Below are 27725 nucleotides of genomic sequence, written 5' to 3' on the forward strand. Positions count from 1 at the left end.
TCTGCCCCGCTGCCACCGGCGCCAGGTAACGACCGCGCTCCGGGAGCTCCGGCCTCGCGTTCTCCGTTCCCCGTCGCCAGCTTCGCGGCCGCCCTCGGCTCCCGCCACCCGCTCGCGGGCCGCGGCTGCCGCCTCCTCCTCCGCGGCTTGGCCTGCCGCCGCCTTCCCGCCTCGGAGCCGGCCTGAGCGGCGGCGCCGCCACGGGGGAGCAGGAGCCGACGGCCCTCGGGCCCTACCCGGCCTTTCCCCGGCCCGTGGGGCGCTCTCACCCATCAGTTTGGGGACGGGGCCGGTCTCCGCTCTTGCGGCCTGAGGGGGCGGCCGCGACCCTCGGCTCCCCCCCGGCTTGCGGGAGAGCGGCCGGTGCCAGGAGGGCAGTTGTAACCTTAGTGCGAAGTTACCGCCTCAGAGACAGGCTCGGGTGCGCCACACTGCAGAGCTCTCCTCCTATATCTCTTCTTTTCCCTTTTTCTATTATTTTTTAATATGGGATAGCTCAGCATCAGCCCTGCCTTGTGGTGACTCTCCTTAGTTTTGGTACAGAATAGCGTGACAGCGTCTTAGTGTTGCTGTCACCTGCGCATCGGGTAGCTGCGTTATCAACGTGATCGAGTTCGGTGTCAGCTCGGAAACCGCGAGGGGTGGAAGCACCTGGTGAGCTGTGAGACCGGCAGCGGACGGCCTTCCACGGAGGCCTAAGAAGTGCCATGCTCCTCTTAAAATATATAAATATAGTGTATAAATTATAAATAAACCTAAAATTAGTTTTGCCTTATTTCCTTTTTCAGAAGAAAAAAGAACTGCGTAACATGCAAGAGTAGAAACTCTTAGCTAGCAGATTCCTGCACGAGTATCTCTGCAATACCTAGAAACCCCCTATCCGGCCCAGCCCTCTGTGTTTCAGATTAACATCTTGCAAACAGGAAGTGAAATCTCTTCTCGCTGGTTATTTTTATATTTTTCTATCCTAGTGCTTTTGAAACAACACTTAGAGGTTAATGCCCCTGTTGAATTTCCAAGGCTTAATGTCCAGTTTCTGCCCTAACCTGTAGGGCTTTATTAATATATGTAGCTTTGCATAATAGTATCTTAAATCTTAGCTGTGGGCTTTTACTTTGCGAGTGACCTGTGTGGAGGATTTTATTTACAAGCTTAGCAGTCAAGGTGTGTTTTTCCACTTGTGTGTTAAGCAAATCTGGCAGGGATATATCTGGCAGGGTTATCCTGAGAGCTAAGCTGTCTCACTCGCTAGTGAGGGATAGGGATAGGGAAAGTTGTGGACTTTTTTTTTAAACGTATTTTGGGTCAGGAAGCTGGAAGAGCAGGAGGTTGGCTCAGATTTTTGCTGTAGCTGAAATTAGGCTGTAAATACTGAAGTTGTTGTATGAGCGCACGGGAACATGCGTTTTTAGGCGTGCGGGTCCCGCGTTTGTTGTCGTTTTGCGGGAGTTCTGCGGTCAGAGCGCCCACGCGTGACGCGCGGGCGGCCGCGAGGGGTTAAAGGCGCGGGGCGGGCGGCGTCCAGCGGATTCAAATCGCGGCCCGGAGCGACGCGCGGAGCCCGGCCAGGCCGCGGCCGCCCCGCCTCGGCCCTCGGCCTTTGTTGCGCCGGGGAAGCCATTTTGGGCTCGCGCGGGGCGGAGCGGAGCCGGCCGCGGGCCGGGGCGCGCGTGGGGAGCCGGGTGGCGCCGAGGCACCGGTTCGACACCAAATTCCTGCCCCGCGTGCGGCGTGACTCGTGCTGGGGGCCCCTCGGAGCCCCCGTTTAATCCCCTCCCTCCCTACAGCGGCTTAATCTGCCGCAGGGAGGTTGTAAACAAAGCCCCGCACCTCTGCGAGCGCGGGCGCCCTCGGCGCAGTAAATCGCGGGAGGTTTCCAATTTCCAGGATCATCTGCAGGCTCCTAGCTCGTTGAGTGACTCAGTGCGTTGCCGTGCAGTGTTCGAGCCGCTGTGTGTACAAACAGTGATCGGGCATGTTTATTGTTTCACCGTAGCTGGAGGTATGGAGGGTTTGTGCGTGGCTTCCTATCTAAAAAGCTCTTGAAATGGCACCTGGTGTGAGTATGCAACATTATTGTTTAGGGAAAACCCTTTTTTTGCTAGTGACATTACAGTTTGACATGTATGTCTGGGGATCTTTGCATGCTAACATGTATTTAATGCTAACATCTAGCTTAAAGTGTGAATTTTATTACTTGAATCTCTAAGGCAAGATCAGCATTCCTTTTAAGAAGGTGTGTGTGTGTGTGTCTATTTTATCTGTGTATTTCTTTCTTTATGGCATTATAACTTGGAGCTCTTTGCTCTTCAGCCTGTTTAATCTTGCACATATATGGCTATGTGGAAACATACTTCCTGGAGTATATTTACACAGCAATTTAATCTGGCTACTATTTTTTTATCAATTTTTTATTGGTTATTTTGAATAATAGAAAATGAAGTCTGAAATTACAAGTTGATACAAGTTGCTCTCAGAACCTGATAGAGCCACATGCTCTGCTTTCATTTCTATTAATTAGTCCAAAAGTCTGTTTAGTCTTTCAGCATTGGTATGTTATAGTGACTTAACAGAGTTGACTTGCTTAGAAGATAACGACAGAATGGATTCTGCTTGAAGTAGTACCCTCAGCATCTCTGAGAGTTTTAAACTTACTGCTTGTAAACCTTTGTCTAGAAAGTAAGATATACTTTCTTGCCAGTTTTCTCATTCCTACCTTGTCCTATGCCCGTACTAGTTTACGAAGCGCAGCTGAATTATTACCGAATCATGAAATAGTTGAGTTTGGAAGGGACCTCTGTAGTCTTTGTTGGGAAAGGGGAGGGTTAAAGCCTGGCTTGCTTCCCTCTTGCCATCTGTGAATTGCAGCATGGTTCAGTAATTACAACGGTTTTCTGGGACCTGAATAGAAAATTAAAACCAAATTTCCCAATAGCAGGCTTTCTGGTACATATTTCTATTCTGCCAGTTTTCTGTTTGTGAAATGGTGATGTTACCACTTCCTCTGTCACAAGGGTGTTCATAAGGAAGTGCCTAGATAGTATGTTGTTGGAGGTCTATTTTTGTACTTCAGATAAGGCATGAATGAGGTTCATACTTGTCCTTGCCATGTGTCGCTTGTAGTGTACGTACAATATATATTGGCAACTGCCCTCCCCTTGTGACACTGCCATACTTAGTAGCCCCTATGGGAACATATCCCTTGCACAGCATCATGAAGCTTCGCGCAGTGGTACCAGGTTTCACTGAGGCTGTCCAGCTCTGAAAATGGTCAGGTAGATACCTCTTTTACAGGTAAACAGGGTACGGGGCGGTGGTGTGGCCTCAAGCCACTCGGCTTCATATTCTACATCCTTTCAAGGTAGCCAGGGCTCTGTGCTGAGGTAAATTCTGCTGCTCCCTCTTTTACAGAGGCCCTTGTACTTTGAGTTCAGAATTTTTCTCTTCTCTTGCTCTTCTACTGTGCGCATTTAATATAGCACTGGTAGAATTGTTTTGCAAGGGAGAAATGATGCTATTACAAGATAGTTACTTTTTCTTGAGAAGTAGACTGTGACAAATTCAGCTGTGTCCTCTTCAAGAACATGAAAGTGAGTTTGTAAGCTAAGGAGCAATGATAGGTCATAGAGGTATCTAATGTCTGGTTGTTTTTATGCTGCTTCTCAATCGTTTTTAAGTTCTCATATTTTTACTATCTTTTAAGTAATGACATGTATCCCTTCCCACCCTGAAGTAAGCATTTTGTGGGTTTGCTGAAGAAGGAAGAATGATTAAAGTTTGAGCACAGTAATATTTGCAACAGAGCTGTTAGTAAAAGCCCACATGAATTGGAGGCCAGGCAGTCTTGGGATAGCTAAATTGGAAATCTGGTGGTGGGCTCCCAAAAGTGTTAAAAGTAGAAGTAGGTACAAAGTCTGCCTCTTTGGTTCCCTGCCATGTTTGCATATAAAAGTTTTGTAAACAAGAGGAATTCATGGGCTTATATGAGCAGTAGAGTGCTGTCAAACATGCAGGAACAAATTAGAGAGACTTGTTGCTCTCCACCCACCCCTGATCTGTTCTGTTTAAGGCTCTGCTTGTAATAGTATGTGGAATATTTATAAATAAAGTGGGTTGCTCATTCGTTGCCTTATTTATTTTTAGGAAACCTAAAAATTAGGCACCTAAAATTAGGCTGTTGAAATAATAGCAGGTTTAAAAAAAAAAAATCCATAGCAAATTTTAGGTGAAATGTGAAGCAAAATTAAAAAAATATCACATAATGGAAATGCCTCCCCTTTAGTCCTCAACAACTATCATGTAAATAGCAGAAATGAGACCTTATTTCTCATTACACACACAAATGCATGGGAGGTGCTTGCATTCAGAGAGATAGGCCTGAAAGCTTAATTAAAAACAAGAGTAAAACTGTTTAAAGCAGTAACTGAGATGATGTCCTCCTTACTAACATCAGGATTTAGAGACAAGGGAACTGACAGAGTATTTTAGTGTTATGTGAAGAGATTTTTTTTTTGAACTGACATTGCTACTACTTGTGACTGTACTTTTTTGTCATCTTTATTCAACTGAAAACTCCTATTTCAGCACAGCAAAGTGCATCCTGTAAAATATGTTAACATTTTGATTATAAGAATCAAGTTTTATCCAGGCATGTTTTGATTTCAGTTTGGCATTTTGACAGAGTTGTGTGGAATATCTTTTAAGTACACTAGTATGCTGGGTACTGCTGCTGCTACAGGAGCCATAGATAACCTGAAAGTAGCCAGAATTCAGCTTTACTAACTATGCAAATCCAGAATACTGAAAATTCCTGTTTACTAACCACAAAGAGTCTACTCTCAAATAACCATTTCTAGAAAAGCAAAATTTCTTTCTTGTGGCTCATCCAATGCTTTCCTCTTCCCCTGCCCCCCAATACTTGGAAAACTTTCATGATGCTACCAATAGTCACCTGTAGAGTTCCACAAGCTTCTTGATATGGCTACAACAATTTTTTCTTCCTAAAGTCATAGCACATTCTGAAGAACCCAAAGAAAGTTTTAAAATTGTTTTTTGAAGTGAATGCCACCGTGGAAAATGTACCTCATTCAAGCCATGTGAGTCATTTTGAAGCTGGCTTTTCTGTTTGGGTGTGTATTCAGTGTTTCTGTAATAGAATAACTTGTGCCAAATCCTGCATTTCATATCGAAATGCAATAAGTCTCCTTGCTGCTTAGGGATGAGGTGCAGAGGTTGTGAAAGAAAAAGATTTCCCTGTACATAAATATTTAAGTTTCAGCAGTGTTATGCATTTTAAGGGCAGTCTGTGCTGGTTGCAGCAATGATAGGTCTTTGAAGCAAAAGTCGCTATCTATAAAGAGGCCTCTGAAAACATGGCTAGGTATATTTTAAGTCTTTATGCTTACTTTGTAGGAGGGCAGCAGAACCCTCATATGGAAGCGTAGCTTGGTACTGATAAGAGTGAGGCCTATCTTGCAGCAGTGTTCCAGAGAACTCAGGATTGCTGAAAATAGAGTAGGGTTAAAAAAAAAATGCACTCAGGAAAAAAAAAAAAAAAGAAAGGCTGCACTTCATGCAATAATAAGTTACCTAAGAAAAGCATTAATATTACTGAGTGCCATGTTTCTTGCAACAGTAGCTTTTACTACTGCATACTTCATAATACAGGCTGAATGATGCAAGGACTCTTACCTTGGCTTTAAATATTTTTAAATCATTGCATTACTTTATTTTCACCTTTTGCAGTATGATTTGAAACAGTCAACATGGACTTTTCACGCCTACACACGTACACCCCTCCCCAATGTGTGCCAGAGAACACTGGCTATACGTATGCGCTCAGGTGAGAACTTTATCTTTCTTGTAGAGAAACTATATGTTCTCCGAATGTTGTTATTTCCAGAGCGTTTTGCTTTTATGGTAATTCTTTAAAGAAGTATGCTTTATCTGGTCTGTGTTTGAAAACCACTGCTGTGTCCTAAATGGAGAAAAAAATACATCCCAAACTAACAGGACAATGACTAAGATAATGACTCACTGTTGATTAGTTGCTATGAATAAAGCAGTCTCCACCTAGTTACAGTTGGTGTTTTATTTCTATGAAGGTGTTGTAAAAATTCTTAAATATTTTCTCTTACGTCTTGTAGATTCTGTGTGCCTAGTAATTTGCCACACTTTTTTTTTTTTTTTTTTTTTTTTGCTTTAAAACATTGATTAAAATGCACTCTTCACTGCTAGTGTGGAATTTAGCTGGAGGTAACTTGCTGATAATTTTCTAGCAGAAATGTTTATTGTGTAACTAACATTTGTATTCTAATGAACTCTTTTTTTGTGTGTCTTGTTTAAACCTATAACTACTAGTCTGTCTTGCATAAAGAAATTCATTTTTCTAAAAATAACTTGAGTGTTTGCTAGCTTCTGTATTATGCTATTCAAAAGAAATCTGAAGATGACAATTTGAATTTTTGAATGTTAGATTGTGGCTCGTGATTAAATCTAATATCTCAATGGAGGGAACTTGCATCAAAATTCATGTGTATGTGTAGACGGGTCTGGTTATTGCTTGGCTAGTTTTTAGATTAAAAAAAGCGTGATCGTTAAAATGCAGTATGAGGTTTTTTTTTCTGTTCTGTGCCTATTAAACATGAGTGTACATTTAATATGTATTTAAATCTACTATTTAAATTGGAAAGTAATTCGGTTGTCAATAAGACAAAAGCAGTCAAGATTGTAGCATTAGCTAATACTGTACAGTATTAACTCGATTATTCACTTTCATCAGTTTTGGTGGGAATCTTTTTAATTATGTTGCTGGTGTAGCAAAACGGAAGTCTTAACATGTTTATTGTACTAATTATAGTACAATGAAGTTGTAACTCTTTCTGAAGTTTTAGAAAACATCTTTTGATAAATGTTGATTAAATGAAAGTGTGTTTACTGATCTTACGGAAGAACCTGCTGGGCGGTGGAAGATGACTTACGTGCCTTTGATCATCCAGTAGGTCTGCTATTTTATCACTTAGTGTTAAATGAAAAGAGAGTTTTTACTTTGTAGATGCTAGTTTTGCGTTGTGAATGTATAATATATTGGCTGAACTACTTCTATCACAGGACATAAGCAGCAAGTGTAGACCTTGATTCTTTCTTTCCAGGGTTGTGTGTGAGTTTTCTTTTTCTTTTTATTTTGTGTGTGTCCATCTTTCCTAAAATGAGTTGTGAAATTGTCACTGCTTTTTTTCCCGGATTGTTTTATTTGTCTAAAATTGTTATAATATACTCAGATGAGCTGTCTTTTGCGCAGCAACTATTTTTCTCCTATGTGAGATGGAATAGGAGATCTTAATAATAACTTAAGATTAAAAAAAATGCACTCAGAAAAATAAAGTTTAATGGTGTTTAAGCTAATTTGCAGCTACAGCGTCTCTGATGACTTTTTGTTTACTTTTTATTGTGGCATATTTGTTTCTCACAAAAGTAGACAAGAATGCTGCATGAGCAAAGATTTAACTGTCTAGGAAAGGAAGATGCAGGGTGATAGATCCCACTTGAATTCTGGAGTATAGTGCATTTTGACTTTGATACTTTTGGTGCAGAAAATAACTGAAGTGTTTCGCTTCCTACATAAATGGAGGTTGTCACGTTGCAGAGCTGAGAACTTGTGAAGAAGCCTTTGTAGGAGGGGAGGATTCAATTTCTTGAAGCTTCTTAGTCTTCCATTTTCTGTTCTGTTTAGCTATGCATTAGATACAGGTATTCAAAAACAGAGCTAGAGAAGCTGTATTTTAATGGCTGACCTGGTGAAGACAGGTGTATTTTGAACTAGATTGAAATTAATTCTCTCGCTGTAATTTTTTCCTGGAGAATTAACAAGTGTTCAATTAAAAATTCCTCTCTGAAAATTCCATGAATCCAAAATATTAAAAGGAGGAAAACTATGCAACACTTCTTTTTTAAGCATGTTAAGAGAATAGACTGCATAGACTTTTAAGCATGCTTCCGTATCTGTGTCTGCCTGTTGAATGTTTGCTGAATGCCAGCTTGTTCGTGTGGCTTTTCCAAGCTCATGTCAAGCAATATTTGGGTGAATTTCACCCCTTCACCTGAGGAACAGTGCATGGAGCTAAGTTTCCAGTTGGCTGTGCTTTTGTGCTAAGATTTGCCAGAGTGCATTCGTTTTTTCTTCCTCTTTCTCTCCTGTCCCCTTTCTTTGTATTAACTTTGCTTATCCTGGGATTTGACTTGGTCTGCTTTTGACAGTTCAAGGAGCTTCGCCACAAACTTTATCCATGAGCTTCTCTAAAGAAGTTTACTTATGCATGTGGCACTACAGAAAAGTACAGAAGAGCTGGATACTACCAAGCTATTAATAGATTTGGATATAACCTATTAATAGAACTTATATTTATACTCAAGGGATTACCGTATGTTCATAAGCATTTGTATGCCTCTAGTTTTTGCTTCTAGCCCAAATCAGGAAAGACTTAAATCTATATAGCTAAACAAGCTGTAGTTCTCTAGGTGCCTTGTATTTGTCTGTCACTGTCTTAAATAATCCAGAACATTCTTGCCCACTTTGTTCCAAAGCTTGCAAAGTAAATAACGCTTAATGCCCTCTCAACCAGTCTGTGTGCATGTGCTAAAAATGGCAGACCTATTCCCCTTACGTAGATGTAACTTGAAAATTAACCCTCCAAAGTCTATAACATTTTTTTGCTCTGCAGAAGCTGATGTGAGGGAAGAAATCGGCAATAAAGATAAGATTAGATGCAGTCAGCAGTTGTGGCATGAGCCCCAGGACGTGGGGGGACTTGCAGTTTGCATAGATTGCCAGGGGGTGTAGGCTTAAGTAGGATGATTGCATTCCATCTTTGTATGGCTTTTAGCTGGCCATACATATTAAGTAGGTCTAACAAAAATGCCTACCAAAAATGCCCCATCAAAGGGCAAAAATGTGATTCTTCCCATAGGAAAAAAAGATGCTTTTCCAAGATGTGAAAAACAGCATAGAAAATAAGGAGACTTGATTCTAATCTCAGACACTTTGTATTTTCTTATGAGGAGAACTACTGTCCTTCATAAGAGAGAAGCTCTCCCCGTTTTAAAGGGGAGAAGATAGCGTGGTGTGTTTAGATTGTAGGGCCCAGCTCCAAGCGAGGTATTTGGCTGGAATTGAGGTAAATGCACTTTGAGATACTTAGTAAGAGCCAAGTGTTCACAAGGAGAAACCCGTTGAGGCAGGTTACAGCTGTCAGTTTGTCCCCTGTACTCTGTGTTCCTGTGAATCGAGTATCTGTATGAATTGCTGGGTGAAGATAAGAAAAAACAAATGTATAGTGGCAAGTGTAAATAGCAAATTTGAGTTCTGAAGCAACTGTTTAGGGAGGGACTCAATTCAATAATAAACTATTGAGGATGAAGGAATGAACAGCAGGAAAGCCATATTTAACTCCTGTCCTCACTTCACATCTACAAGAATGCGAGTTGCATGGACCTTCTGAAACCACTGCAAAACTATATTCTCTGTGCCTAGTGAAATGAAGCTGAATCTGTTTTTGTTGTTGTTGTTGTTGTTGTTTTTTTTCTTCTTCACACGAGCAAGCTCCTCTCTGACTGCTCTCCTCCCTGTAGATGAAAGCAGAGGGCAGCATTAAAGTAAGCTGGGTTTGCTCTAAGCTGGAGTCAGACTCCTGCCTTGTTTTGTGCATGGCTATGTTAGCAAGCAGTGCTGTCCAGCAAGGTCAAGCAGGTGGTGTGGAATACCTGGCACCGAGTCCACATGCCTTGGGGCAGATGAGACAAGGGGTTGCTTTGGACTAGCTCTAGTGTGTAGTTCAGTGGGCTGGATGCCCATGTGCAGCTGGAGCTCGCCAGCAACTGCAGTGCCTTGCTGGGTTGGATTTCCAAGCAGGAGAGGTTTGCTTTGCATGCTCTGAGACTGGCTCGTGTGCTTTCATTTATGTTGTAGAGCAATCGGGAAACTTGCTTCAAAGGCACAGACCTTGCCAGGAATTAATCACAAAGGTATATACGTTGTAGCTACTAGTACATCTAATGTTTGTTTATATGACAAAATAATAGTTATATAAAAGTTGGTACTGACTTCTGAAGTTTAAAGCAATAAGTAAAATCATTGTTTAGCACCTTCATTATTATTTTATAATGTTTTGTTTTTATATCTTTTTAGCTGATTATGTGGAAAAAAAAACCCTTGCATCAAAGTGATCCTTTCTTCACTAGTACCATTTCTCATAATTGTAGGTGTATTTGTTTTGTTTCCCAGGAAGGGGTCAAAGTCTCCATTTTGAATACAGATAGCACAGTAGAATCTGTTCATTTGATTGCTTGAGTTTTGGAGGAGAAGAGGCAGCTTTAGGTACCATACACATTGCTCGTGAGGGCGCAGGGAAGCTGAAGGAATGGCTCTGCAGGGCTGTAATATCACAGTGGTTGAGCCTGGAACAGGGCTAGCCCAGAACACTTGGGTTGTGGAGCAGTTGGTGGTCCAGGAAACGGAATGTTTGGATACCTTCAGTGACAGCGGCTGTGGCACCGAGCCTCTTACTACTGTGTCATGACAGATTGTGCTTGCTTATGCGATTGAATGTTTCCTTTCATTGTATGTACAAGGACTGTGCTTTAGTCTGAATAGCTTCTGTTTAATCTTATCATTTTTTTTGTTTTGGTCTTGTGTCTTTCTGTAACTTGCTTCTTGGTTTTCATTGTAAGTTTTTATAAAGATTTTTGAGGGAATCAAATGTAAAACCCATGCCTGGGTGCTTGTGGGGAGGGTGGGTAGTATTGGCCATACGTAAATATTTCTTGACTTTGAAACTTTCTTAATTTAGTTCAATCTTCCCCCGTCCTCTCCCCTCCCCCCCCTTATGCTTTTTGTGCTTGTTAAGCTACTGTGACTAGAGTGAAGGAGTTGTTATAAATATATCAAAGGGGAGTTCCCTCTTCTTTGACCTCGAAATTCAAAATAACTTTTCATATGAGTCTTTGGCTCTCAAAATGTGAAGTTAGCAGATGAAAAATTGAACTCTTATTTAATAAAAACATGAAAATTTCCCTTGCATCTTACGGTACATAATGAATTTTAATTTGCTTCTAGGCGTGGTGAAGAAAATTTGTGCCATGGATGGCTTCATCCTTTAAATTGGTCCCAAATGTACTGTGCATGTGTCTGAGGGATTGTGTAATGCTTGTTCGAGCTCTGTTTCAAACCTGTTTCCCATGCTAGCTGTTTCTTCCTAGCAGTTTCAGTTGTTAAATGTTACATGAATTGCACAGGAAAACTTCTGATATCTACACAACCCAAATAATTTAGGAATATGTGGAATATATTTTCAGATTTACTCCATAACTGTGAATAAAGTGCTTTAAATGAAAACCAAGGCTAGGTTGAATGGCTCGTTTGTTTCTGTCAGAATTTTCTCAATAATCTGGTAACTTTTCTGCTTTTACTTTCTTTTTTTAGTTCAAGCTATTCTTCAGCTGCTTTGGATTTTGAGACTGAACACAATTTGGATCCAGTATTTGATTCGCCAAGAATGTCACGGCGTAGTTTACGGTTAGCTGCTGCGGGCTTTAGTAAATCAGATGATGCCCGAAATGATATCCTGCATGATGGCGCTTATGCGGGAAACCTGTCTCTCAGAGAGCAGTCTTCTAAGTAAGCAAGTATTTTTATTAAGATGAACTGATTTGAAACATGACTGAGATTTTATGTTTGAACATGGTAATATAGTAAGACATTAACTGTTTTACTCTGTTCTTAGTGTTTACTATTGTATCTTGAAAATTACTATATTGAGGATATGCAATTGGCAATAAAGTCTTTGTGTGAGTATAGATGCTCAAGAGTGAGGATTTTCTTGACCTTGCTTTGAGGTTCAATCAGTGCTAAAATACCTTGATGGTTCTATCACTTATTAAATAAGAAACAAACAGAAATTTGTATATCTAGTGCTATGTCTTTTCTGTTTTTGCTTTCTGTTTCCTAGGATGGCGAAGCAACGCAGAAGTATGAATAAACAGTCTGGCACTGTGAGACATACACCAAGGAAAAATCTATCCAGCTCCTCTATTTTTAGCCAAAGCAGTTTCAATAGCTATGCCAGTGACACGTCAATGGTGTCCACTATATTGGACGAGTCTCTGATTCGAGAGCAGACTGAAGTTGATCATTTCTGGGGTGGGTAATGAGCTCTCTTGCTTATTTTAAATGGTGTCAAAACTGTGGTTTGGCATGTGTGGGTATATGTCCATGTCTTCTTTTACACACCCATTTCTTCATTTTTTTTTTCCCCAAACATACACACTTACTTACACACTGTTGTAGATTTTTGCTTGCTAAGGTGTCTGCTGAAAGCTCACTGCCTAATATTTAAACTCCTGATCTTGATTTTGGTGGTACAGTCAACAACAAGACATGTTTTACTGTCCAATTCATATACCAAAAGATGTGTATACAATTCTGTAATGCAGCACCAGACGCAGCATGGACTTAGTGCTAAATTTCATCTGATCATTCTTACCATTGCTTTCAAAATGTATATAAAGTACAAAAGAATGGTAAACAGGTAAAAGGTAAAAAAGGTAAAACTTTTCCTTAGGGTTTTTTTAAGGACACTTTATTTGTTTATTTATAAGCCAGTGTGTTCAGAATTGATATATCCTAAAAGTTACAAATTAATATTGTCTTAAAATTTCTTGAGATGTGTGTGGTTGTGAGTTTGGAGGCTTTACTGGAGCCTTCTTTTTCCTTTTTCTTTCAGCAAAGCAAAGCTGTGGGAACTTTCCCTATTAAAAATGGTAAGGGAAGAGATAATGACTTCTCTTCCCTAATTTGGACTTCTCATTTCTAGTTAGTTACATCTCATGTTAGTGTCAGAGAAGGTCCTAAGAATCTTTCAATCTCAGTAGATGGTTGCTAAACTTCAGAGTGCTTGGGTTCTAAAACAAGATTTTAAAAGACAGTAGTACCAAAATGGTTACTAAGCAACGTAGATAGCACAAGCTTGTAATTAGCTGCTGTAAAGTCACATGGGAGCTGGCTATGCTATTTGTCATTCATGTTTTTATCCTGCAGCCTCTTCCATAGAAAACTTCATTAACTGTTGCCCTACCACACTAGTGCCCATTTATATGTATCTAGGGAAGTGGTGGACTGCAAATTTAAACTATTAAAGCCACTTCATGATGAGTATTTTTACTTCATGATCAGCATTCTTAAGTCAGTTTCAGATGTCATAGTTGAGTATGGGATTTCATTATACTTGGGGGCAAACTTTTTTTTTTTTTTTTTTTCCCTTTTTAAGGTCTTGATGATGACACTGACCCTAAAGGTAACTACACAGTACTCTTGTTTCAACAAGTGTTCTTTTTACTGTGGCTAGCAACGTAGATAGTTTGTCGCTGAATGTCCTACTCTTGGTTTGCTAGGCAGTGATATGACCCTGGTGCAGGGGAATGGTGAGGTAGCACCAGCAGAAATGCAGACTGCAGTGATCAATGGCTATACCTGCAACGACTGCAGCATGCTTTCCGAACGGAAGGAGGTTCTTACAGCATACTCCCCTTCCCACATGCCAACTTCCAGAATTTACTCCAGGGATAGAAGCCAGAAACATACATCTAGTAAGTATTTTTCTCTGCTGTTTTATGTGGGTGTCAGAATGGTATACATTGTAACCGACTCGTTTTAATAATATTACTTAAGCGCTTTTCCCATCCTGCTAAATTTTATCAATAGTTGGATTATAAAGATCATTTTATTGCAAAATACCTTTTTTATGTCAGTGAAGAGTTTGTGGTATTGTCAGCTTCTGATATACAGCTATGTTTCTTTTCATACTGTTGTAGGAATTAAGGAATAGCAAGATCAGTTCCATATCTTAATAGCGTTCCACATCATTTTGAACCTATGTGCTGTTCCAGCCTGTACTGGCTGTGGTAGTCTCTTAATCTGGTATTGAAACAGTGTGGCTGTCCACCAGATTCTTGGCCAGTGTTTTCTCAAAGAAACTTTCTTTATACAGTCTGATTGTTTTCCTTAAGTGATTTGAACTTTTGGGATTGAGCAGAACTGCAACTTTGTAGAGTTGCTTTTACCCAGGAAAACTTACCTGTGGTTTTTTGAGGGGAGAGGTAGGGAGTGTTAGGGCATTTAAACTTTAGCATATTAGAGGTGAACTATGGAGAAGAAAAAATGATTCTAAATGGACTTCCTTCCCCTATAAGGCATGACTTTCAAGGCTTTCAGGCATTTATTTCTCTTTATCTGCACTATGCTTTTTTCATTCTGTTGTATTGACATAATGAGAGTTTCAAGAGTCATGTTTTTGGTGCTACAAAATGCTTTGTGTTTGCGCAGGAAACTCTTGCAAGTGAACCCATCCTTCTGCGTGTTTTTGAACTTTAATACAGCAGTTTAGGTTAAATTTGTGGGAGGGAAGGACACAATCACAGCGAGTTCTGGAATTTGACTGGTTCCATGAGTGCAGCACTATGAAGAACTGTGACTTTCTTCCTGCTGAATTATCTCTAAAGGAGAAGATGTAATGAAAATAACTCTTAACTCTTAAGCCAGGCTACTGCAGTTACTTCTTTCCTCTAGTTTACACATTAGACGAAAGGGAAAAGGTCTGTCAAGCCTGAAACAGGAGTGTAGTTTGTCTGTTATTTCCTTGGAGCTGTGACCATGAAGTTAATAGAAACAGCTAAAATAATTGAGAAGCTGCAAGTTCTGTAAGAAATAATTCATTGCTATTTAGGGTTCTTAATCTTCACTAAGAAAAGACATTCTCACTGAAGCCGTATTTCTGTTTTGAAGGCATTTTATTCAGGGTATAGCTCTTGCAAAAGCTTTTTCTTTAATATCTAGTGCATCCAGACTTTTTCTATCGTGCTTGTTTAAGCTTCCTAGTCCCGGCTAAACAAAGGCTTTGGATTCTTCAGCCTCACTTTTCTGGTAGCTAATTGTCACAGAGATAGAAGTACAACTTCATGTAGGTGAATAATTCATGTTCACATACTTTTTTCTTTAATAGGAGGCACCTATTTCTACATGAGTAAGATTCTGCGATTGGTCAAACATACTGCAGCATCTTTTGCATCACTCTTAGTGCATCTATTTCAAATGGTTCTGCTGAGGCTGGGTTATGAACATAAAGGTACCTCTTCAGTTGTCAAGCTTGGTCTTCACTCTGGATTTGTCTTTGTGTAGCTCTCTTCTTACTGCCTTCACCTGTTGCAGTGAACCTTTTGTGCACCTTTATGCATCTTTTTCATAGTCATTCTGCTGGCTACTGTCCTTTCCCTTTTTTTTTCTCTTCTCTCCACTCTCTCAATTGTGCTAACCTTTCCACACGTTCCTTCTCTTCCCTCTTTTCCCCTCCACATATTCTCTCTCTACAGAGATTGCCATGTGGATTTTCTCTAGGAAATACCAGAAGGTAATGTTTTAGTTGAGAATCTTAAGTTAGTTTATAAAAACTGGTTTGTGTAACACTGTCAAATCTTAACTTTTCAGTGTCAGAGTGGGATCTTCATTACCCTTATGCCCATTGTGCACATAAAGCTTTACTTAAACTTACCTTGAAAAGTAAAGCTGCAGTCATCCCTGTTCTTAGGCACATCTTACTTACTTGAAAAACTTCATTTTTTCTTTGGTATTTGCTCTTACTTTCTGTCTACAACAGTTTAACTGTTCTGGTCAAGCTTATGGAGCTTGTGTGTGTGTAAAAAAAAAAAAAAAAAAAAAAAAAAAAAAAAAAAAAAAAAAAAAACCTTCGTCTATGTCTCTTCTTGTTCTGTTCGCCTTGATATCTTACAACTTCCTGATGCTTTCTTGTCAGTCTAAGAACCAACACAGACAGGTGAAACCTGGCCCTACAATGAGAATAGGTGTTTAGGATTTGATGGTTTTATTTTTTAATGAAGTTTTGTTTTTAGTTAACTAATTACTTAGTTTAAAGCACTTAAGCGGATTTTAAAGAGAATGTATTTTCTCTGCTCATTTTCACGTAATGAGCACTTTATTTTTGTTCTGAATTAAAGATTAATTTTCCAATTATCCATAGGGATGGACCTTACACTTGAAAAAATTTTCTCTTAACTTTCAGGCAAGATCTTATCAAAATCTCCATCCATTTCCATTTTGGAATTTTTCCAAAATTTCCAATCCAAAGATGGTATGGACTAGTGTAAAATTTAGGATATGATAAACCAAAAGAGTTAAATAATGGTCTCTTTTTAGGCATGTAAGAGCCAAGTATCATATGCAAAGCTCTGGCATTTCTGCAAAACCAGAAAACTGAACTAGAGGAGTTATTGAGGAGTGGAGAGCAGAAGGATTCTGAGCTGTAAGGCTTTGTCATCTTTAAATAAGAAAGTGTGATTGGACAGAAGAGGCTTCTTTCAGAACCATTTTTTCAGGCTTCTTGCATTTCACTTAAATGTTCTTAAAATAGTAGTTAAAATATGGGTATCTGAAAGATTTTGAACTTGAGAGAAACATACCTGTGTGTACATCTATATATTTTTTGATGTGTTGCAGCTCACTCGGATTACTGTGGAAGCATGAATGTAAAGGAGTTTTTTAGAGACAATAGCCGTCTTAGTGTAAATGAGGAATCAATATGTAAGTATAGCAATTGCCGTTGTCGTTTAGTCTTGGCTGGAGTCTTGGATGTTGCAGTATTGCCAGAATAATGTCAGATGCTCCATGAGTCTATGGAAGCTATAAAGTACCCACCTGTTTTCTAACTTCAGATGTAGGGGAGGGAAAATGCACTTACCTGGTATATTGTAGTATTGTCCTAAATGAGTATTGTTCCATTTAAATTTGCTTAATGGGTCTCGGTTTAATATGTAATAATGTGAAATAGACCTATTCAAATTTATCTTGTAACACTTTTTATTTGATACTGACTGTGTCACATTAATTGACTGTTACCACAACCAACAGGTGATGACTGTAAGGGGAAGAAACATCTTGAAACATACACCACAGACCACATGCAATCCTCATGGGCTAAAAGGGTAGCAAGGACCATTTGGCACACCTTTTCTTATGCAGGTTGACTTGGACCTTTTTTCATTTGCTTTTATTTTACTTCACAGTCTCATTTGTGTTAATAACTTGTATTGGTTTGCATTTTTTCTTTTTTTCTTAACTGCATCTATCAAAGCAGATTAAACTGAAATATCTAGAGAACTAAATTTACACAATATTTTTTTTCCTGTTTGACTCTTGCTGTGATATTGACTTTATACAAGCTTGGTAGGTAGTGAGACTACTTACCTATTAGTAAGTGTGAGAATAGCAGACACCTGGGAAGTGTGTTGGGAAGAATGAGTCAAATTGTAGAATATAATTCAGGTTTGTACTTTGTTGCACTTCAGGAAAGTCTGTACCCTTCATAGGGTGGAAAAACTGACTTTTAAAGAAAAGCAAGTTATGAAGGTATTGATATACAGTTTATCTTAATAAAGGGTTTTTAATACTTTATTTTTGTTTTAGTGATAGCTGACTTTTACAGGAATCTTATATAGTGATAGACTCTTCCCTGTGAGATGAGCCTTCCCTAGCTTGAATGACAGAGGCATCAAGAATCTGTTGAATGCTCTTTATTCAGCAAAGGAAAATGATTTGAGACACTTCAGTCACCTAAATGCTTTGCAAAATATTGGGTTGGTATATCTCTCATCCCCCAGATTAACTGAGATATCTCTGCTAATCTAAAAAATGTAGGATTACTTCCTAGGTGTATGCTACTTAGTTTAGAATAAAGTCTAATCTAGTCTGATGTAGTCTAGAATTCAGTAACTGTTGGCTTCAGTGGGCTTTAGATTATAGCATTTTTAAGAGTCTCCAAACTGGCATCCTGAAGTTCCTTGGAACATTCACTTTTCATTAAAACTTATTTTGCTGCTTGGAACTCATTTTCTATAGGTGGTAGTGTTTGGTGTTCCTTGTTAGTATTTCTTACTGATTTAATTCTTTGATTAGGGTTTGAAACTTTAATAGCACTTTTTTTTTTTTTTTTTTTTTTTTTGTCTCTTCCGTTCTCACATGAATCACTGGTGATTCTCACACATCACTAGTGTATAACTAAAAGCAAATAAAATACTTTTAAAATAATATGCTTTAAACATATTTTTATTGCTTTTTAATATTATCTCTTATAATTAGTATTCTTAACTATATAAGTCTACAAAATATAAATCTTCTGTATTTTGGAAACGTGACATTCTAAGTGTGCAAGTGCTACTCTGTTTGTATGTATAAAGATTTTTTTCACTTTTTTGGTTATACTTGAATTCCTATTTTTATATATATAAATATTGAAGATCCAAATTTATAGTTTACTGATGGGTATGGTAACAGGTTTGTGCAGAACATGTAACTGGGACTTGAATCTCAGTTTTACTACATGTACTGGAAAAAAAAATCATCTGCTTTATGTATGTTACCACATACAGTTAATTTGTTATAATCTAGGTTACTTTATGGTTCACGTGTTGCGAACAGTGGGAGCAACCGGCTGGCTTGTGTCTCAGAAGGTGTTGTCTCTACTTTGGCTGCCCATTTTTTCCTCAGGTTACTATCCTGATCTGTGTGCGTGCATGTTGCCTGTTTCTTTTGACAAACTAGGAGCCTGCAATAAGTGGCTTACACTAATTCAACTGTGCTCTTGCTATTGCTTTTACTCCTTGAAATGCACATGCTAAGACTTTATTGACTGAAAGATGCTTAATGTGAGGATATGTTTCTGTTCGCAGGCATAAATGGGAAACATGAGGGAATTAATATATGGCTAGCCCAGAAAATGAGTCCCCAAGACCAGTGGGGTGTATTTGGTTTGGTAGTAATTTCCTATCAGGATATTCCTCATAGCAAAACCTGGTGCTAATTTGTGCAGTTACTGAAATACATTGAAGCCCTCAGCAGAGGGCTTGGACTCAAACATTATGGCAATTTCATGCAAGATAACCCTGTTGTAACAAATGAGCATTTCATCTTTTTGCATGGCTGTTGTCTGTGTTGAGTAGCTGATGTTACAATGCTGTCATACTTGTGATACAAATCTAGATGTTAAGCTGCATGTGTTACCTGTACTCATCCATTTCTCTGCTGTGCAAAGTGGTCTTGGCCACAGTTGCATGTCCCTTTGCTTCATTTCCTCTGACATGGGCTTCAGTGATTACATTCCATGTTACCCCTTTTTATCTTGTAGGGAGGGCAGCCTCTGGTGTATTCAGGTGGCTTAGAAATGGATGGTATCAGCTTGTTACTCTGATGTCTTTGCTCAGTACTTTTCTTCTTAGAAGGTATGTTTCCTTAAAAAAGGGTTTTCTCTATGCAAATTCTTTACCCAATTATAAAAGAAAAAAATGACAAATATGTTTTTACTTAATGTAAGCTTTCTCTATCTCTTTCTCTAGATGCCTTCCAAATATTTTCAAGCTACTACTGTTTCTCATCCCACTGCTGTTTTTACTAGGTATGTGAATTGTTCAGCTGATTAATGCAAGTTGACGTGTGCTTACTACTGTTGTGTCCAAATAGCATTTTCGATTGAGCTTACAGAGAAGACAAAGCACATAAGGCCTAATTTCAGTTTGTCGATAGTCAAGCACCCTTCTCACCCCCCACATCCCTTCCTTGAATTTCAGTGAGCTCAGAGTAGGCTATGGACGTCAGTCTCCATAAAAATACAGTTGTTAAATTCCTTTAACAACATGTTCTAATTAATTCTTTTGCTCTAAACAGTGTTTTTAGTTTCTTGACACATTACAAAGCTTAAACTGGTTAGCTGGCAATATTCCAGGCCAGTTGCCACTTTTGAAATAAATAAGAATTTGGGCCACATCTGAAGAGCAATTTTATGTTTTCCCATGTCAGAAAGATCTTATAGTTTCTTTGTAGGAAAGCTGAAGCTTCTCAGGAAGCTTGAGTCCCTTGCAGTAGGGACTCAAAATTCTTTGTACTAGGACAATAGATGAGGAGAAAAATTACCCAATATAGAAAATAGTACTCACTAAGGTATTGCAAAAATAAATGCAATCTTTGTCAAGTGCTTGTTGCCATGGAAACATAAATTTCTTCCAGTTTTTACTAGATAATGATGCAACATGATACAGTAAACAGGATATAAAGCAAGATATTTTCTATTCAGATAAAAAAAATATTTTTATCTTTCTAATATTTCTTTATTCAGTGAGCATGGCCTGTCTTATTGGATAAGTAAAATCTAGGTCCCAGGGAAGCAGTAGCATGTCATTAAAGATATATGATGTATAAACAGAAGTTACCGGACTCGAAGCTGTGTGTCATTGGTTGCTTTTTATTAACTGTCTTGAGTGCTTGACCTAACAAATTTTAAAGCCTTCTGAAGTAGCTCATATCACTAACTTGTACTTAGGGGGAATATTGTCCACTGTGTGCTTTGTAAAGACAAGGTGGCCTGTCTCTCTGAGTAAAGGCTTCTGCTTGTAGATGGAAGCAGTTCTCAGATTTCTCCTCAATGTCCTTTTTGCTTTTGTTTCTGCTCACAAAAGGTATGTGGTCCTGGGGGTTCAATAGCTTCATTGCGTTATTACCTTCGTGGAACTGGACAGATCACAGAGTGCAGAGAATACATGACTCTACTCTCAAACCACAACCACATTCTTCTCATTCTGTGCAGCCTCCAAAGGTAAGGGAGAACCTTTCTGTATTTTAGGACCATTTTAACTCCTGTGTCTTAAATATTTCACAATAACTGCTGTTACTAAGAGTGATGCAAACAAATGGCTTGGTTTTATACATTAAAATCTTTATGCTTCAGGGTACCATAAATATCTTTGATACTGGTCGTATAACTGAGCTGGAAAAGCAAATGGCCTTCGTGACTGACAGATGTCATCACTATGATGAAGAACATAGCAAAATGATGCTTCTACTCCAAAAGCTTCAAGATCAAGTTGCCCAGATGAGTGACAGAAGTGAAGTATTAACACTAATAAAAAATGTGATAAGTCAGCATCTCAAAGACATGAAAGAGGAAGAAAAGGTAAAGCTAATTCAGTCATTGATGCTTTCTGAAACGTATCAGAGCACTCTGATAATGCAGTTTATTAGTGATCTGGCTTCTGGATTTTATTTTCTGGTATAGAATTAATTGATAGTTAGTAAATGCCAGTGAGTAAAATCACTGTTTTTGTTCCTCCTCTATTACTGTTGATATAATTTTTAATTCCAGATAGATGGTCTAAAATAGTCTCACATCACTGAAAGCAGTTGCATACAGAGAAAAAAGATTATAGGAAAGATTGCTAAGAAAGAAGAGGGTTGTGGTGTATAACCCCCACTCTACTACAGAGTCACACTTTTTAAATTGCAGATGCTGTAATTTCTCACACAGTCCACAGAATATTAGGCACTTTTGAGAGTTATGAACAAAAAATTGAAAGAAAAACCTTACTGAGAAAAAGAGAAGAGAAAAAAAAAAAAAAAGCTGTTACATTCAGAAAGCACAATTCCTTTGTCTTCTTTTTAAGACCAGCTTTCTGGCTTTACATCAAGAACATGAGATGCGTATCACAACACTTGGAGATCTCCTTGGAAAACTCTCTGCTACATCTGAGGTACTGGGAGTTAGATATGCTAACTACTTACAGCTGTAACTTTTATTTTTCTGAGAGTTTTAAGCTGTATATTTGCTTCATGCTAATAATTGCATTTTTTTCCATCACAGTCTGTGTTCTTGTTAGCCTTTCTCCCTGCTTAAAGGGATGGGAATTTTGCTGCTGTCTTTCTGCCCCTGGGACTTAGTTATTCACTGTACAGTGAGACAGAACTGAGAATATTATATTTTCTGTAATTTAGGGACATAAACATAAGTGGTGCTAAAATGCATCATCTTTAATGAGATACTTTATTGTCCTCCTTCTGCTATATATGTTATCCTTTGTATGTTAAAACAAACTCTTGTATTTTTAGGACATCCAGAAGGAACTTGACATGGCCAAAGCAACAACGATGCGGTATGAATACTCCTCAAATATACTTTGGTCTTTCAATCTGGACACTAACTGAAGATGATAGAAGTTATTCTGTGAAATACAACTAACCCTTTCTTGTTTTTTATCTGACTGCCCCTGTGTAACATTTATTAGAGATTAGAATTGTTCCTCAGTTTGCTTAATGAATTATATAATACCTACTTTTTGATAGGCTTTGTATTTATCTTCTTGAGCTTTTATCAAGACAAATCTTTGTCCATGGTCTTGGCTTGTCAGTTGTGCTATAGCCTACTTATGTAATGTGTAATGCAGGGAGAAAAACCTGTAACACTTCATTGAATAGATTTCCCTTTGAGATTAGGGGGAAAAAAAAAAGACTATTACTTAGTGAATTCTTATTTAAATTAATAATGACTTTAGGATGATGTCTCCCTTGCCCTGCACATACACACCCCTACTGAGCATTCACAGCGTTTCTTGGTTAATAACTGAACTAAGGCTTTGTTAGACAACTGTCTTATTCCTTTGGATTTTGATGGAATGACTGAAACTGCTCTTTTTTTTTCTCTCTAATTATTGACTCTTTGTTTTTGTCAGAGATGGAGAGGAACATAATCACCTCTTATCCAAAGTTAAAAAGCTAGAGCTAGAGTTGTCTCAGATGAAATCAGAGCTGTTAAATTGGCAAAGTGTGAAGACTAGCTGCGACAAAATAGATGTCATTCATGAAAAAGTAAGTTCAGAAACTGTCCCAGTAAAACCTGGTACTACTTAGTTTTGCTCAACTTTCCTGAAAGGTATATATACTCAAAATATCCTATTGGAGTGTTATCGCAAGATGCACTGACTGATTGTGTAGGGAATCAAAGCGTATCCATAAGCAAGTGGTTAATGACTTTAACTCTGCTGAACTAGTAAACTGCTGTCCTTAAAGTTGTCATAGTGCCTCCCTTGAACTGTTGCTGTCAACTTTAATTCCTATTCTGAAGCATTATTGAGGCCCCAAATGTAAACTGTGTATTTTGCTCTGCGTTTTTTTGCTTTTGTTTGGTCTGATGGACAAAACATAAAGGAAGCATTCAGTTTTTTCTGTTTTTCTGTACCTCTTATTCCAGCCTAAGTCAATGTAGGCTAGATCTGTCGATAGTGCTTGAAGTCCATGTTGATTTCATGTTATACATATGGTACTACTTAGTAGCTTAGAAAGACTAATTTCTATTGCAATTGTTAATGGCTCTTCTAGGTAGATGCCCAAGTGAAAGAATCCATCAAGCTGATGGTTTTTGGTGATCGACAAGAAGACTTTCCCGAATCGCTTCTTCAATGGCTTGCATCCAATTTTGTGAGCAAAAGTGATTTGCAGACTCTGCTGCAAGATCTAGAGTTGCAGATCCTCAAGAATATTACTCTTTATATGTCATCTACAAACCAAAAACTAACATCTGAAGTAGTAACAAATGCTGTGAATAACGCAGGGGTTTCTGGAATCACGGAAGCGGTAAGTTAGTCTGAGACTTTTAAAAAAAAAAAAAAAAAAAAAATCAGCTAAAATTGTAAAAAATAGTTTAGAGACATTTTATGGAGCTTGACCATTAATACAGATTTAATGCTTTTAAAACCTACCTAAGAGACTAAAGGAAATGGGGAACAGCTTGCAGAAAACACTTTTTTCAAACATCCTTACGGTCACAGCTTTTTTGTCTGCTGTGAACATGCTTTTTTCCCCCAGTATGTTGTCTTAAAAGCTGAAGACTTCCCCAAATGTGACCGAACCCAAAATTGCAGCTGCATCACTTGGAAAGCTGGGGAAAAGTATGCAGCTCTTGAAGAAAACATCAACTGAGATGCAGTTCGAGTTTGTTTTAAACCAGACAGCCATGTATTAAAAATGGCTTGTGGCTTAACAGAGACTTTCAACCATGTATTCAAGTACAACATCTCAAAAAGATGCATGAAACTTTATAGATCTGTATGTATCAATTTTCTATCAGTTAGTGTTACTAAAATCTTTCTCTTCCCATTCTGTTCCCTTCTGTGTGTATGTCTGTAGCAAGCACACGTTATTGTAAACAATGCCCTGAAGCTCTATTCTCAAGATAAGACTGGCATGGTGGATTTCGCCCTAGAATCCGGAGGTAAACGGCAGAGGAAGTGGTTATCAGATAAATAGCACACATTGAATCTACTAAAAAATCTAAAAGCAAAAAATCTAAAAGTTAAGACATTGTCCTGCGTGCTGCCCAGTGCTTAGACTACTACAATCTGTGCCTGTTTATTAATAGGGTGATATACTCGCCACAAACTCTATAGTAGATGATAAAAGCTAAAAATATACAAAATTAAATATACATGAAAAACAGATGAATGTTTTCTTAAAACACCATAGTGTTGGATAGTCTTTCCTTAAAGTTTTACTTTTGATAGAACTATTTGATCATAGTAATAATGCACTTGATTTAATTGTTAGATTTTAATAATTTTAATACATCTTTGAGGAAAATAATGGGAAATAATTGATATAGTTGTTAAGATTGTTACAAATCTTTGCTTTCTTTGGGAAGGAACAAGTAACTATTTCTGCTAACCCAATTTATCTTTTTTTGAGGTGGCAGCATTCTGAGTACTCGCTGCTCTGAAACGTATGAGACCAAAACAGCATTAATTAGCCTCTTTGGGATTCCTCTGTGGTACTTCTCCCAGTCTCCCAGAGTGGTGATTCAGGTAATGAAAGGATAAATAAACTCTGCAGCACTACCTATTGAGTGACTCAGGTTGTCTCTTGGATGCTGGTTGGTTGTCTGTGATCCTGGGGATTGAACTTTGCTCTTGTGAATGGAGTTCTTCCAGTATATCTGGGTTATTGGTTAGTTATCCTTGAGCCTGCTGTGAAGGTCCTAATTTTGCATGGGGCTTGTACAAAGTGTGGGCACTGAGAGGATTCCTGCTGGGAAATAATCTCAAGGTGGCTCTTCAAAACATGACTAGTAGCTTGGGAAGATGTGCTACCTTCCCGAAAAGAGCGCAGCTGAAATTGTGCAGTCCATATTTTTCTGTACTGAACAACCAAGAAGATGCATAATGCAGTGAGCACAGAGAAATTTCATCTCATTCTCTGTTTGGCCATTGTTTTGGAGGGTGAACTGTGATTTGGATCAAAGCTGTTGTGAACTTTATGTTGTATTTTACCAAACAGATGAGATTGCCATGTATTGTGTCTCTTTACAGCTATTCCTAATAGTTCAGAATTCATTATGACCCTTAAAAAAAGGAAATACTTAATTTTTTTCTTTCTCTTAAACTGTTTTCTAGCCGGACATGTATCCAGGAAACTGCTGGGCTTTCAAAGGATCCCAGGGTTATCTTGTAGTTAGACTTTCAATGAAGATCTACCCAACTGCCTTTACTTTGGAACATATACCCAAAGCCCTTTCGCCAACAGGGAGTATCACCAGTGCTCCTAAGAACTTTTCAGTATATGTAAGTCTGACTTTGAACTTCTTAAAATTTGTAAATGTAAAGAATACTTGTGTTTTCTGTCTTGGAAAATGAGCTCAAGGGAGGAATAGCAAAGAAGAGAACTGCTGTTTCTGTTGTTGCATTTAGATTTGCTTATATTCTTGAAGAGCTTCCAAATCTAGGAATTCAAAGCAGTAAAACTCATTCTGGTGTTTGTTTTGCCTTGCTTTTTACAGGAGAAGAATATTTGAGAGGAGAAGATACTGTCTTTTTGGCTAACATCAAATTTTAAACAACTCAATAAGTTTCTCCAGTATGCCTTATTGTGCCCTACCATTTCTCTCCTGTCTGGGCACACACACATTTTAGCTTTTCAACTTATTTGTGGTGCCTTTTTTTTTTTAATATTTCTTAACTTTCTATTTTTGTAGACACTGTTGCATAACAGAAGTCTATAAGCTACTTCGTTTGTTATAAGCTACTTTTGTTAGTTATGATGCCTGAAAAGCTTTGCTTGTCCAGCTCTTACTTATTAAATAACAGCCACTGCAAACGTATAGTTCCTAACTTCCCTTTTATTTATAGCCTTGATGTTTCTCATTCTTGTCCATCTTGAACCTTTATATTGTCCACAGTGATACTGGTTTTGTTAAGGCTTCTGAATGCTGCTTGTCGATATTCAGGTATATAGACATGTATCTGGTTTTGATCTCAAATTTGGAGGGATCAAATTTGGAGGGATCAAAACTCTTTGCCCTTCTCTTGTAGGGTCTAGAGGATGAATATCAAGAAGAAGGTGTGTTGCTTGGACACTACTTTTATGATCAAGGAGGAGAGCCATTGCAGATGTTTCCAGTAAAGGTAAGTCTGAATGCCAGCGTTTATGGTGTCAGGAGATGTTATTTTCTGTGGTAGTACATAATAACAGACGAATAAAAAGATCCTGTTCTCTTTGGGCCCTATACTTTGCATTTCTATTTGTTATCTGCCTTAAACCCTGTGATTTAAATAGACTAATTAGGTGGGAGAAAGAGGGTCTGCTACTGGCTCACAAGTGGTTTGGAGACACTAAATGCAGAAAGAGTCCACTCCATGCTGCTCTCTCTGTCTTCCTTCACAAATAAGGAATTGAAAGCTGTATTCACAATGTCATAAGCTTCCCAAGATACAATCTAGATATTGCTAAAAGTTAAAATTGGCAAGAATCTGTAAAGCGACTTCAGTTGTGCACGTATCTCTTAGAAGTCTGACTCTGGTTTGTGTTTGCTTTTTCCTTCTTCTCTAGGAGAAAAATGAGAACGTATTCCAAATAGTGGAACTGAGAATTGTTTCTAACTGGGGACATGCAGAGTATACGTGTCTTTATCGGTTCAGAGTGCATGGGAAACCAGCCGAATAGTCTTCTACACTACACAGCTTTTTTTCCTCTCCTCGTTGTACATTTTATTTTCAATTTGTATATACCGGGAAACCTAGAACACTGGAATCTGTAAAGGATGAGGATGTGAGATGTAAACTACCGAATTACTGATCCTCTGGTAAAGGCAGAAGACTGTCAGCAGAACTGTATTAACAAAACTTTTATTTGCTCTGGTGCTCGGCTTGTAACTGCCAATTAGCTTCATATTTTTGTGTCCATGCTGAGAAAAATATTGCATGCAAACTACTCTGGTTCATAAAGCTCAGTTAGCAAACAGGTGTCACCTATTTTATTATAAATGAATGTATAGGCTTTCTAAAAGAATAAACCACACTTTCTGCAACTAGGAATCTGTTTTTTTCTTGATCCAGCATTCAACTGCGTACTTCTGTTTGACACCATAAGCCAAAAACTGTGGTACACTTTTAAATGCCGACTGTATCTAGAGGTGCGCTGCAGATGACTCATCTTTGACCTTTTTGGTGGATCATAAAGGGCTTATTAAATAAGTGTTTAATATTATAAATATTACTGTCAGGGATAGTTAATGCAACCAAAACTAATTTAAACACCAGCAAATGAGAATGCTTTACTGTAACTTGTGGCCATGAGTCGATCTAAAAGTCAGGGATAATTTTAACTGAAATGATTTTAAGTTTTTACCATAGCAAATTCAGTCAGGTTGTTTAATTGCTGTATACTAATGTTTACTAAGCAGTTCAGCAGGCTTAACAGCTCCAGTCCAGCCACTCTGTGCATCAAGGCTGATTTGGAACCAGCGTTGGAGAGAGGAACAATCTTCACTTGCTGAAAATCTTTTGGGGGACAAAAACTCCTT

At 38.4% G+C, this 27725-nt stretch overlaps 1 protein-coding gene across 4 annotated transcripts; it reads left to right on the forward strand.

Moving 5' to 3' along the window:
- On the forward strand, positions 1 to 27339 carry SUN1 (Sad1 and UNC84 domain containing 1). 4 transcript variants are annotated; one of them, XM_088529439.1, is made up of 23 exons: positions 1 to 25; positions 5746 to 5842; positions 11477 to 11671; positions 12003 to 12193; positions 13320 to 13346; positions 13444 to 13638; positions 15051 to 15173; positions 16559 to 16642; positions 16970 to 17080; positions 18506 to 18604; positions 19242 to 19335; positions 19450 to 19508; positions 20566 to 20702; positions 20835 to 21059; positions 21547 to 21633; positions 21989 to 22032; positions 22609 to 22744; positions 23255 to 23509; positions 24062 to 24146; positions 24617 to 24732; positions 25321 to 25488; positions 26236 to 26328; positions 26753 to 27339. In XM_088529439.1, exons 2-23 carry the CDS (start codon positions 5766 to 5768, stop codon positions 26864 to 26866), a joined length of 2715 nt encoding a protein of 904 aa, XP_088385565.1. In that variant the 5' UTR covers positions 1 to 25; positions 5746 to 5765; the 3' UTR covers positions 26867 to 27339. The 4 variants fall into 4 exon arrangements, with proteins under 4 accessions (XP_088385565.1, XP_088385567.1, XP_088385566.1 ...); XM_088529441.1 differs by lacking the exon at positions 16970 to 17080; XM_088529440.1 differs by lacking the exon at positions 18506 to 18604 and having other exon boundaries at positions 2 to 25.
- The last annotated feature ends 386 nt before the right edge of the window (positions 27340 to 27725 follow it).

The sequence above is a fragment of the Tinamus guttatus genome, unplaced genomic scaffold (genome assembly GCF_059628265.1).
Source record: "Tinamus guttatus ecotype Peru unplaced genomic scaffold, ASM5962826v1 Tinamus_guttatus_pri_ptg000330l, whole genome shotgun sequence".
Classification (NCBI taxonomy): Eukaryota; Metazoa; Chordata; class Aves; order Tinamiformes; family Tinamidae; genus Tinamus; species Tinamus guttatus.

Bases quoted from the DNA above. Each gene is read 5' to 3' on its own strand.
- SUN1 (XM_088529439.1), top strand. From the start codon at position 5,766: ATGGACTTTTCACGCCTACACACGTACACCCCTCCCCAATGTGTGCCA. The intron at 13,639-15,050 runs GTAAGTATTTTT...TTTCTTTAATAG, and splicing joins AAGCCAGAAACATACATCTA to GAGGCACCTATTTCTACATG. The intron at 17,081-18,505 runs GTTGACTTGGAC...GTTATAATCTAG, and splicing joins GCACACCTTTTCTTATGCAG to GTTACTTTATGGTTCACGTG.